Genomic DNA, 12,260 nt, shown 5'->3' on the forward strand with positions numbered 1-12,260 from the left:
GGCTACGCCTCACCCAACCTCTGGGGACACTGGGACATGCTCCACCTCGTCCGACCCCGAGGCCGCGATCTCCGCCTCGCCCGACCCCTCAGGTGCGGGCTCTGTCTCGCCCAATGAGGTCCCATACCGCCGCCATCCATTCCAGGTCCGAGCGCATAGGCCTGGGTCAAAACTCTGACGCCAAGGAAGAGACCGACACGTCCCGATGTAACCCATGGCCATGACGGGCCATGTCTAAGGATTCACATCAGGAATAGCATCGGGCATACCAGTGCTGTTCCGCCTAACCCTCGTACAAACACTGACAGGCACGTTGGTTCACCACGACGTCCGCCAGGACGGAGTGGAGCGCCATGACCGACAGACGACGCCTGCACATGGCGCCAGTGACGGATAAGACCGCGACGTGGCGCCGTCCCTATTGACATCTACAGTGTTGGTAGGACCCGCTTGAAGGAGAAGGACCCGACGACCCTGAGGTCCTTCGGCTCTCTCTCTCTCTCGTTCTTCTCTTTTCCTCCACTGTAACTCGTGCTTTCCCTTGGCCTATAAAAGAAAAAGCAGGGCGCCCCACGAAGGGCATTGCATCGATCCAGGCGAGACCTGATCAAACCATCATGAACTCATTGAACCTCGAACCGATCAGAGTGCAACACAAGCACACGGCTGAGTAGCAACCGAGCTCTCGACACCTATTCACTCTTTCCACCAGAGACTTGGGACATGTCCATCTCTTGCCCGTTTGTAACCCCTACTGCAAATTTTTCGTGCTAGTAACATGAGCAGCAGCGATGAACTAGACGTAGGGACGTTCTGCCCAAACTAGTATAAACCTCGTGTCCTCTAAGCACACAATCCGAGCCAGACGCGCAATACTAGAAATTTACTCATTGGTGGTAACTCGAAACATCGACAGTTGGTGCGCTAGGTAGGGGCCTTTTGAGTGTCTCGACATCCACACCAGGCCTCGGATGGCTAGTCACAACGTCAGCTGGGTCCCGGGCGCGCATGTGCATTTCGGGGACCTGGACTTCATCGTCACGACGGAAGGGGAGCTGGTGCAGGCTCCCACAGCCGCCCAACCTCTCCACTTCATCGGCCTCGACGTGATCACCGAGGCGCTTGAGGAGCTGCAGCAGCACGCATCGGAGGCCTGCGACCCTAGGAGCGACTAGCTCCTCGGCTTCGACTACGGGAGGTTAGAGCGCCAGCTCGGTTCCTTCCTAGGACCCCGACCGTCCTAGGAGGACCTGCGTCACCTCACCTTCTTGTTCGCTAATGTCATGGCGCAGCTTGTCGGAGGAGAGCTGCTCTCTCCAGAATACCTCATTCGGCACACCCCGACAACGCTCCTGTTCGATCTCCGCAACGTCGTAGAGACCGTTGGCCACCTTGTGGCATAACGCACGCCTCCATCCCCTGCGAACGACGAGTTCGTGGGGATAACCGAATATGTCATGGAATCTTTTCATGACCTCCTCGTGAGAGAAACAGAGTCGGCCTCCACCTCTGACTCCAGCAGGGGGGCCATCACCCCTCTCATGAGTGTTTCATGGCAGGTACCCCCAAGGGATACGTCGAAAGCATCCACGAGGAAGAGGCTACCCCAACGAACGACCTTAATGACGAGGTCGAGAGGGATGCATAGGCCCCACCACGCCTGTGGGTGGAACAACTGAAGGCCCAGCACAAGAGCTTAAGGAAGCACGACTCCAGCTCGAGCAGGAACGCGTGGAGCTTGAGCACCACGGAGATGGTGGGAGCGTGCACCATGGCCCGCGACGTGAACTAGAGGATCATCGAGGACGATGAAGCACTCCCACACTTTGCCCGGGCAAGCCAGAACATCACTGCTGCGGCGGCCTTGCTCCGGGGGCTTCCGGGCCCCACGACACCTGAGGATCGTCGGGTCCATCACGAGATTCACACGCTACTCGAGCGTACGGCGACATAGCAGGCCGAGAGCTCACTGTCCCAATGACACGAGCTCGACGCTAGCCAACGCACGCCCTCAAAGCGACCCGACAAGGATGAATCAGTTCACCAGGCGCCGCAAGGCGGTAGGACGTGCACCACGGCCCCGGTCCATGAGCGTCTCGGCCGCCACCATGACGCTCATGACACCCTTGATGCCCGCAGGTGTGCCCGCGGCGATGCGAGGGAGGGGGATAGCCGTGTCTACCACCCTCGTCATGGTGGATGCTACGACAGCGGCGAGGACCGAAGCTCGAGCCTCGGCCTTTCAGGACCTCAGGCCTTCGGTCGGCACATCCTCAACACTGCCTTCCCACCACAGTACTGACCGCCGATCAACATCCCTAAGTACTCCGGGGAAACAAACCCCGGACTATGGCTCGAGGATTATTGGCTTGCTTGCCAAGCCGGTGGAGCAGATAATGACGATTTCGTTATCCGTAACCTTCCATTGTTCCTGGCCGATTCAGCATGAACATAGTTGGAACACCTTCCGCCCAACAGAATCCAAAGTTGGGCGGGCCTGAAAGAGATCTTCATGGGAAACTTCCAGGGCACATACAAGCGTCCTGGGAACCCATGGGATCTTAAAAACTGCCAATACAAGGCCGATGAAACCCTTCGTGGGTACATTTGGTGCTTCTCGCGGTAGTGCAATGAGCTGCCTAACGTCGCCGACGCCGACATCATAGGAGCTTTCCTATCTGGGACCACCTGCGAGTCCTTGGTCCATAAGCTAGGATGTAAGGGCCCGCGAACCACCAAGGAGCTCCTCAATATCGCCACCAGCCACGCCTCGGGCGAGGAGGTGGTCGGGGCGATCTTCGATCACCTCAAGGCCAAGGCGAAGCGGGACGAGGACGCTGACGAAGGCGCCTCCAACCGCCCCAGCAAGAAGAAGAACAAGCAGCGGCATGAGGGCTCGCTCGTGGCCGCCGCCGACCGCAAGGAGGGTCAAAAGCCCGCAGAGGGTACCCCGAACCACTTCGAGAAGCTGCTCGAAGGGCCATGCCCGAACCAAGCCTTCCCCATCAAGTATCTCTACAAGGACTGCGGCCTCATGAAACGGTTCTTGTACGGAGGCTGCAACAAGGGGGAGCACAGGGGGGACCCCAAGCTGACCGCAGACGTTGCCGAGGGGAATGACGGCGGCTTTCCGACACTGGACGACTGCCTCATGATCTTCGGAGGGTCGGCGGCCTATGACTCCAAGCGCCGCCAGAAGCTTACGCACCGCGAGGTCTATGCGGCCGAGCCAGCCGCACCTGCCTTCCTCCGATGGTCGGAGTCCGCCATAACCTTTGGTCGGACCGATCACCCGGAGAGCGTCCCGCAACCGGGGAGATATCCGCTCGTGGTTGACCCGATCATCGGCACGAAGCGGCTCACCAAGGTACTGATGGATGGAGGTAACGGCCTCAACATCATGTACGCCGAAACACTCGACGCCATGGGCATCAACCGATCGCACATCCGACCGGCCGAAGCGCCTTTCCACGGCATCGTGCCTGGAAAGCAGGCCGTGCCACTTGAGTAGATCGATCTGCCCGTCACCTTCGGGGATCCGTCCAATTGTAGGATGGAGACCCTTACCTTCGAGGTGGTCGGGTTCCATGGAACCTTCCATGCCATCAACTAGCGAGTGACGCCCGAGTCGGACGGACTCGAGGTGCTAGGTGCTCCATTGTTTTGGTCAGAATTGAAACGAGTCTACTGTTCTATGGGGCGGCGAATATGATTTCATGCGTAGGGGGCGGGACACTCGGACATGACCGAGGTGGGGCAGCGAATATGATTTCGTGCGTAGGGGGCGGGACACTCGGACATGACCGAGGTGCATCCGGATGCGCCCCTGAATCTTCGGATGCCGGAAGCGCCGTTGGACAAAAGATCATCGAGGCGTGGAGCGCCGTGGGAGTTGACGTGAGCTTTAAAGGAGGGCTGGTTAATGCATCTCCCGCATGCATGTTCGATCCATAGCCCTAGAGCCCCCAAAAGTATTGCAGCATGCCCCTAGCCCGTAGGTCTTGCAGAGACACTAGCAAGTAGCAACCAGCGCTGGTATGAATGGATGAAGCCTGTAGTCTTGTTGTAAAAAAAAAACCCAGTAGTCAGAAGTTATTTATGGCTCTCATCCTTTTCGCTTGAACTTTAACTTATCAGGTAGAGCAATATTTTTCTCTCGTAATAAATTTAAAATAGCCAGCTTATCAATCTGTTTATGCAGCGGTCAAAAGACCCTTTTACAGTACTGCTCTATACTCGTCCGTCAATACTACAAGAATATGTACAAATAAATAAAATCGAAGCACTATTAAAACAAATTGATTTGACCTAACTTCTATGCACTACTCCTTGTGTCTTAATCAATTGTAATTTTCACATTTCAGAAAATAAAAAACCTAAACTTTATCAAAATTATATAAAAATAGTAGTTTCAAATATATTTTCCTAATAAACTTAGTTGAAGACATGAATGTTAATAAAATTCACTGCAAATTTGAAGGCAATATATTTTTTTTATATAAGTGGGCGGTTGTTGGTGAATTCCACGTTCTCTTTGTACGGCTATACCACACGTCCACTTGTGACTGAAAATAGAATGCTATATTTTTATGTTAACTTTAAAAAACTTGTATTAAATATTTTATCTAGAAACAACCAGCCATAAAGTTTTAGATCTCGTCGAGCACAACAACTTTAGTACGTATAGGAAGTGTCTCCTTTTGAGTCCATTTAAAAAATACAGATCTCGAATTTCAAGAATGTACATCTATAGGCCCCGTTCGCGTGCCCTTAAACCTGGCTTGATCCGCTTCTTTTTTCATCTGGAACAGTGTTTTTCTCTCACAAATTCCTTCAGTATTCCTCCAAACCATCCAAATTCCTCTAGAATTCTCCTTTGTGTTCCCCTGGATCTCTGCAGTGTTACTGTGGCCTTTGTGAATGGCATACTTAGGAATTTTTTCTCCTGGCATTGAGGTCCTTCCTCCTTTGGGGTACGATCTTATCATGCAACTTGTTGGCTAACCCCTTCCTGATGTCAAACTCCCCCATTATCATCTTCCTGACTTTGTCAATCAGTTGGATGACAAGTTGTGCTTTCTCCTTCCTGGCCCATGAGTTGAATGTCTATGTAATGTTGTTAGTTATATAATCACACATGCAAATTTGAGAGAAATTTCCACCAATTCCATAGATCCTTGTGGTTGTCTTCTTTCCACTTGATGGCATTTGGTGAGGCCTTCATCATGATATTGTAGTGGTTTCACAATGTTGCTGGCTTCTGTGGCCCCGTGCGATGCATGCAGGCCTTCATCGTGATATTTTAGTGACATTGCACTTTCCACTAGATGTTGTCACTACAATATTCTATTGGAGAACATTGTTGTCCCCGTGTCTGTTGTCACTAGGATTGGTGATCTGGAGCCGCTCCCGGTGACCCAGCGAAGGGAGGCAGTGAGCCCCCAAACTCGGGCCGACCGAGCTCGGGAACCAAGCGGGTGGCTTGGTCGAGAAACCGTGAGTCACCCCCACCAATGATCGGTCGACCAAAAACTTGGCTCTTACGGACTCACCTGCTAGCAGCACGAGCGCGGCGCTCTTGGCCTGGGAGACCAGCGCTGTGCAACTCATCCCCCACAGGGAACTCGACGACCCAAACACGACTCAAACATAAAGACAGTGATACAAGTCGTTTCATTGACATACAGGTGCGGCCCGTGGCGATTACATGTATACGGCGACGAAGACCGCTTAAGCTACAAAGGGGCCCAAGGGATCTGACCCAAGTCATCATGTGACGGGGGCAGATACGATGCAGGCCCCTGGTGCTGCGGAAGAAGCAACATCAACCTCCCCCCGTCCGAGCCTTCGCGACACCCATAAGGAAGGACCCTGTGCGGTGCACGTTGCTGAAGTCCCTCCAACTACAGGTGCGCGAGGAGAAGAGGTCGAAGTAGGCATGCTTTCGTGTTGTATAGTTTTAGAAGCACTTGAACTCTAATTTTGGCTTTTGAGTTACTCATTCCTGCTTTTTGAAATGGGTGAGAATAAAGAGTTGTTCACAACCGTTTTAAGGAATATAGAGAAAATTATATTTTATACTTGTTTCACTCAGACAGCTTTATAGTTTTTCCACGGCACAAAAGCTCGTAGCACAGCTCACAACTTTTTTTTCACGGCTCAAAGCCCTACCAAACACACTAAATTGGCCCTTAAGCACCTGAAATCCTCCCGCAGTTAACATGTACAACTCGGTTGCAATTGCAAACTGTTAGATATGTACAAGTATTTGATCCTCAAAACTGCACCACACCAACATTCACGTTGTCGGGGACAATTTCTATTTCTCTACGATGAAGTGATACAACAAAATGCCAAAAAAAAAAAAACTATTCCACTGTTATCTGAAGCACGGTGGTGAGCCTCGGTTTCCTATACCTCCTCAGCAGCAGCGACGAACACACCACGCTGACGGACGAGAATGCCATGCACGCGCCAGCCAGCCAAGGTGGCATCTGGAGCCCGGTGAAGGGAAACAGCGCGCCAGCAGCCACGGGGATGGCGATCACGTTGTACGCCATGGCAAAGAAGTAGTTCCACCGGATCCGGCTGAATGTCTTCCTTGAGAGGTCAATAGCTGTGATCACATCCTCCAGGTTGTTCCGAACGAGCACATAGTCAGCCGCCTCAATAGCAATGTCAGTGCCTGCACCGATGGCCATACCGACATCAGCGGCAGCCAGGGCAGGCGAGTCGTTGATGCCATCTCCGACCATTGCGACAACACTGCCATCCTTTTGCAGAGAGCGGACTACATCGGCTTTTCCGGCTGGCATAACCTCGGCTCTCACGTCGTCAATGCCAACCTGCAGAAACCCATAATTTCAGGATTTCACATTTCATACCAGCACGTTAATAAATGTTCTGGTGTAAGTTGCTTAAACTACTGTTGGCAACTAAAACTGACCTCCTTTGCAACTGCTCGTGCAGTCCTCCAGTTGTCCCCAGTGACCATAACTGGATGAACACCCATCTTTTTTAGACCTTGTATAACCACAGCAGCCTCCCTTTTCAAAGGATCGGTTATCATAATCAAGCCAATGAAGTCACCATCGTATGCTACAAGAATACCAGTTTTTGCATTCAGCTCCATGTCTACCAAGAAACATTCAGCTTCTTCAGGAATGTTTACCCCATTTTCAGTTATCAAGGCTCGATTCCCTACCTGCATAAGTATTTAAGCATCAACATGTCATATTTACTTGTTATAAATCAAGTCCATCCTCCAATTATTTGAAGGGGCAAAGTAAAAGCAAAGCTATATTCTCCAACTCACCAAAATTTTCTTCCCATTGATCCAACATTGAATCCCTTTGCCAGGCAGGGCAGAAAAGTCTGCGACTTCCAGAAGCCGCTGAGAAAGTATCTCTTCTTTTCTTCTATTAATGTTGTCTTTTGCTGGGGGAAGTTTGCCGAAGAAATGGAAATGAAATGCATAATCCAAGATAGCTTTTGCAAGTGGATGCTCGCTGCTTGCCTAAATTACAAAAACCAAAATAAGTTTAGCAGTTACAGCTTGGCACTTTGCTGGAAGCATCATAGGAAAGTAATGCAAGAGTACAGTTTTTTTTTTCCTTTTTGTTCACCTCACCTCTGCAGATGCTACCAATGTGAGAAAGTCCCCCAGATCCATTCCTGAAAAACTCTTTGCTGTTGTTACAGTAGCCTTTCCTTGGGTCAGTGTTCCGGTCTTGTCGAAAATAACATATTTCACATTCTGAGCTCTCTCCAGGGCATCTCCGCCCTTTACAAGTACTCCGTGACTAGCCCCAACTCCAGTTGCTACCATAACAGCAGTTGGGGTTGCCAGACCAAGAGCACATGGACAAGCAATCACCACAACAGATATGGAGAACATGAGGGAGAAAACAAAGCAATTGCTACTTTCAGCAGACCATGAGTTTGGATATGCTCCCAACCATCCACATAGAAACCTAGAAAGTCAATAATGCACGAGTCAGAAACTTAAAAAATAAATTTATACCCACAATACTGACCCCAGAGATGTTGAAACTTACCATGCAAGAAATGTCAAGAAGGACAGGGTGATGACAATAGGAACGAAAATGCTAGCTACCTGAAATGAGGTAATGTCAGCACAAAAGGGGCATGCAATTATAGGTGTTCATAATAAAGCAAAAGGCCACTGCATATCAAGGATTTATGTCATGTGTGCTCTGGTATATCCAAGATTTTTTAACAAAAAAAATATGAATGTAAGAAAGGTGCTCTATAAGAATTTAGAAGAAGATGAAAAAAAAAATCAACCGGGTCATGCCAGGTAACCATCAAACAAATGTAAAGTCTGCCATAAATGATTTAATTTTCTCTACAAGACACTTTAAATAGAAAAGGCAGAGTCAATGTTTAACCAATAATAGCAACATAGCAGATTTAAGTTGCCCAAAACAATGCTTTGCAGATTTAAGATTACAATATGGAGTTAAGAGACTATTTTTATAAGCTAAGGAATTGATAAGTGTACTTACATAATCAGCAAATTTCTGAATAGGGGCCTTAGACATCTGGGCAGTTTCAACAAGAGAAATTATCTGGCTCAAAACTGTCCCAGATCCTACTTTAGTCGCTTGTATATGAAGAGTACCATGCAAGTTCATTGTGCCTCCAATTACTAGACTGGATACTTCCTTGGAGATTGGTACAGATTCACCAGTTACCATACTCTCATTGACATGACTTGTACCCCAAATGACGATACCATCTGCAGGAACCTTTGAACCAGGAAGCACTTTTAAGGCATCACCAGGTTGTACCAACGACGCGTCAATTTCCTTCTCTCCTGAATATTTTCCCTCTGTATTTGAGGAAAATATTCTGAGTTTATGTGTACAACTAACAGAAAAAAAGAAAGAGAAAATGCCCTAAAGACTATGTGCAGAAGGCTACTCTAAGCAACCAGTTAAGATGGAATGCACCACCAAGAAGAAGATTAAGGTTTACCATATGAAGATTACTTCTATAAGCTTTCTAGAACTGCTAATTGTTATTACTGCAGGTGGTTGCATAGTTCGGATCAGATACCTTTGTCCTTCAGAAGTAGAAGAGCTGTAGCAGGAGCAAGCTCTACAAGCTTCTTGATAGCATCTGATGTCTTTCCTTTTGCAAGCACCTCAAGATACTTCCCAAATAGCACAAATGTAATTATCATTGCACTCGTCTCAAAATATATTGGAGGATGAAATCCAGTGAATGCCCCATAAAGAAGTGCACAAACAGAGTAGACATATGAAGCAGTAGTGCCAATAACAACTAAGACATCCATATTTGTAGAGCCATGTCTTAGGGCCCTATAAGCTGCAACATAGAATCGTTTGCCAACAACAAACTGTACCATGGTCACCAGAATCCACTTCAACAGATCTCCTATACGAAATGGCCCAAAGTGCATGAGTAGGAATGAACTAATCAGAGGTATGCGAGGGCATACCATGCGGATGAAAAATACAGGAATCTGGTGCAAGGAAATGAGCGGAGAGTCAGTACGCAAGTAACACACACTGTCAAACAGTATGTATAGCATCGAAAATTCGAAATAATCATCAAAGCTACATAATTAAATCTTTAGGATAGCAGGGGAAACTAAACTTACACTTAGGAATAAACTAAAGCGAAGAAGATGAAGCGTCTTAGAGGCCTCCTGTGCATCATTTGAAGCGGATTGTATATATGGATTCTGTACATGTGCTTTCAGTCTATTGTTGCTTTCCATCTCAATGGTATCTACAATCTGTCTCAAACCAACTACTTCAGGGTCAAATACAATGTCAACTTCTGAGTTTGCAAAATTTACACCAAACTGTCGCAACCCTTCCATTTTTTTCAGGATATCATGCAATACATCTACATCTACCTCAAAATGCAACCCCGTGACACTTAATAAGACCTTGTCTTGCTCGCTACTTCGCAACAGCGCAGCATCAAAACCAGCATCCTCAATGGCCTGAACAATTTCATCTTTGCTAATGGCAGAAGGATCATATTCAACTTCGCCCAATGAGGTTGCTAATGCAACAACTGCTCTTTTTACACCTGGCAATTTTTTTAAGATCCCCTCAACCGAGTTCACACATGCAGCGCAAGTCATTCCCCCTATCCTAAATTGGCCTGACAAAGTCTTCTGCGATTTTGGCTGAGAAACAGTAGAGTCGGGAAGAATTTCTGCTTCGAACCCAGCATCTTCTATTGCTTCTACAATGTCATCGTCCTGCATACAACAAGCTTTAAACATTAAAAAAGGGACAAATAAATCTTGAGTAGAAAACTTCCTGTTGGGGCCCTTGCAGAGACAAAGTAAAAGGAAATGAGTTGCTAGGTAATGGTTGCAGACTAGCAACGTGTCAAATAGTGGCTCTATTTAAAATGACAAACATCTATTTTAGCTGGAGATTGCTTGCTGCCTGCTATAATATTAGTTAATCACATTAAACTCTCCTAGGGAATTGTCAATCGAAATTTCAAAAATCTCTCAGCATCCCTGTTAAGAGGGGCTGCGATTTGCATGGGCATCGATCCCACTGATAAAGCTTCCAAACACAAGAAACATTTCTCCAACGACATCAACTAATAAAAATAAAAATCGACACCAATCTGCAGGTCCACAGAATTCAATGAACCAGCTTCAACCAGAAGAAAAGACAGAAGAAATTCAAACGGTTACCGAGTTACGTACGGAGTACTTCTGAAGTTCCTCTAAATGAAGAGGAGCTAAGCAGACATGTACATCTCCTATACTAACCACCCTAACCAACAGGCCGCAGTTCAATTTCCCGCCCCAAGCTCCTCAATTCCCCAGCGCAACGCAACACAGCGGCAGAACTGCACAGAATTTGTAGCGCACAGAGCTAGGAAGAAAAAAACCATCCATCGAGAGGGCGCGCGGGATGAACGGAGGAAGGAGAGGGGATGGATCACGGGGCCAGCCGACGGACCTTGGCGAGCGCGGGGTCGAAGACGACGTGGGCACGGTTCTGGAGCAGCGACACGGCGGCGCGGCGCACGCCGCGGTGGGCAGAGAGCGCGGCCTCGACGGCGCCCGTGCACGCGGAGCACGTCATGCCGGTGACGCGCACCTGCACCCGGCGCATGCCGGCCTCCGCCTGGTCCTCCCCCTCCGTCCCCACCCCGGCCTCCTCGTCGTAGGAGCCCAGCAGCGCGACCTCCTCCATCTCGTCGTCGGCGCCGCCGGCGAGCGCCGTGAGCTGGAGGTGGGCCATGGGCGTCGGCGACGGGGAGGCGGGGGGGAAATGTTCGGAAGACGGGAGGGGAGCGCGGAAATCGTGGGGCAGGGGAGGTGGGACGCGCAATGATGTGGGAGGAGACGACTTACCTAGGGGGTTATTCCAATTTGAGCGTGAATTCCAAGGGGGTTTCTGCAAATGCTGCGGGATTGACTTGATGCTGAAGAATTGGTAGGTAGCCGTAGGTAGGCGTCGTCGTGGACGGCATTCAGCCGTTTACACTTGGAAGAACGTCCTTTTTCTTTCCCTTGTTTGTCACGCCGATTCAAATGCATGGACTTATCAAGATTTTTGAAACATGTACCGCTACCGTACTCGTGGTGATCAAACATTTTTAAATTTAGCTAGATTTATAGAAAGTATCAGTAACATTTGTATCTTCCAAAATATTTATTATAAAAATGTATTAACGACTTATTTAATAATACTAATTATGTACTATAAATATTAATATTTTTCTTATATATATTTGATCAAAATCGATAGTGTTTAACTTCTCGATAAGTTGATAGAGTAGATTGTTTCATAAGACAAAAAATGGCCATATTGAGATGGTATGTGCCACAAACACTTTTTCGTTTACAAAAATACTCCCTTTGTTTTAAATTATAGGTTATTATGACTTTGCTAAATACTCAAACAATTTTTACTATTTATCTAGATTTAGTTTATATTTAGATGTATAAAAAATATCTAGAAAAATCAGGACAACTTACAATTTGTAACAGAGTCTTAATATTTTTTAGAGACTTGTATCTTCTTGAATTTATTTTTAAGGATGGCATATTTACATTCATCTATTCGTTCGTTCACGCTGGTTGTATGGACAATTGAGAGCGAGATGTCGACTTGGTCAATATAATCTCCCAACGGCGTGGAGTACAAGGGAAAAGAGATTTGGGACTCACGGGGAGCCGGCCGACGCGGCGGCACGGTCAGTCCGAGTCTCCGAGAAGAAACAAA

General features: G+C 48.2%; 1 protein-coding gene across 1 annotated transcript; it reads right to left on the reverse strand.

Annotated features, from left to right (window-relative positions):
- Nucleotides 1-6,083: 6,083 nt before the first annotated feature.
- Nucleotides 6,084-11,349, reverse strand: LOC136475811 (cation-transporting ATPase HMA5-like). Its single transcript, XM_066473434.1, has 9 exons — nt 10,989-11,349; nt 9,650-10,264; nt 9,082-9,511; nt 8,529-8,854; nt 8,058-8,116; nt 7,631-7,973; nt 7,316-7,516; nt 6,947-7,204; nt 6,084-6,845 (listed from the first exon to the last, which is right to left on the reverse strand). The coding sequence occupies exons 1-9, from the start codon at nt 11,271-11,273 to the stop codon at nt 6,369-6,371; spliced, it is 2,994 nt and encodes a 997-aa protein (XP_066329531.1). The 5' UTR covers nt 11,274-11,349; the 3' UTR covers nt 6,084-6,368.
- Nucleotides 11,350-12,260: the final 911 nt, after the last annotated feature.

Source organism: Miscanthus floridulus, chromosome 8 (assembly GCF_019320115.1).
Source record: "Miscanthus floridulus cultivar M001 chromosome 8, ASM1932011v1, whole genome shotgun sequence".
Taxonomy (NCBI): domain Eukaryota; kingdom Viridiplantae; phylum Streptophyta; class Magnoliopsida; order Poales; family Poaceae; genus Miscanthus; species Miscanthus floridulus.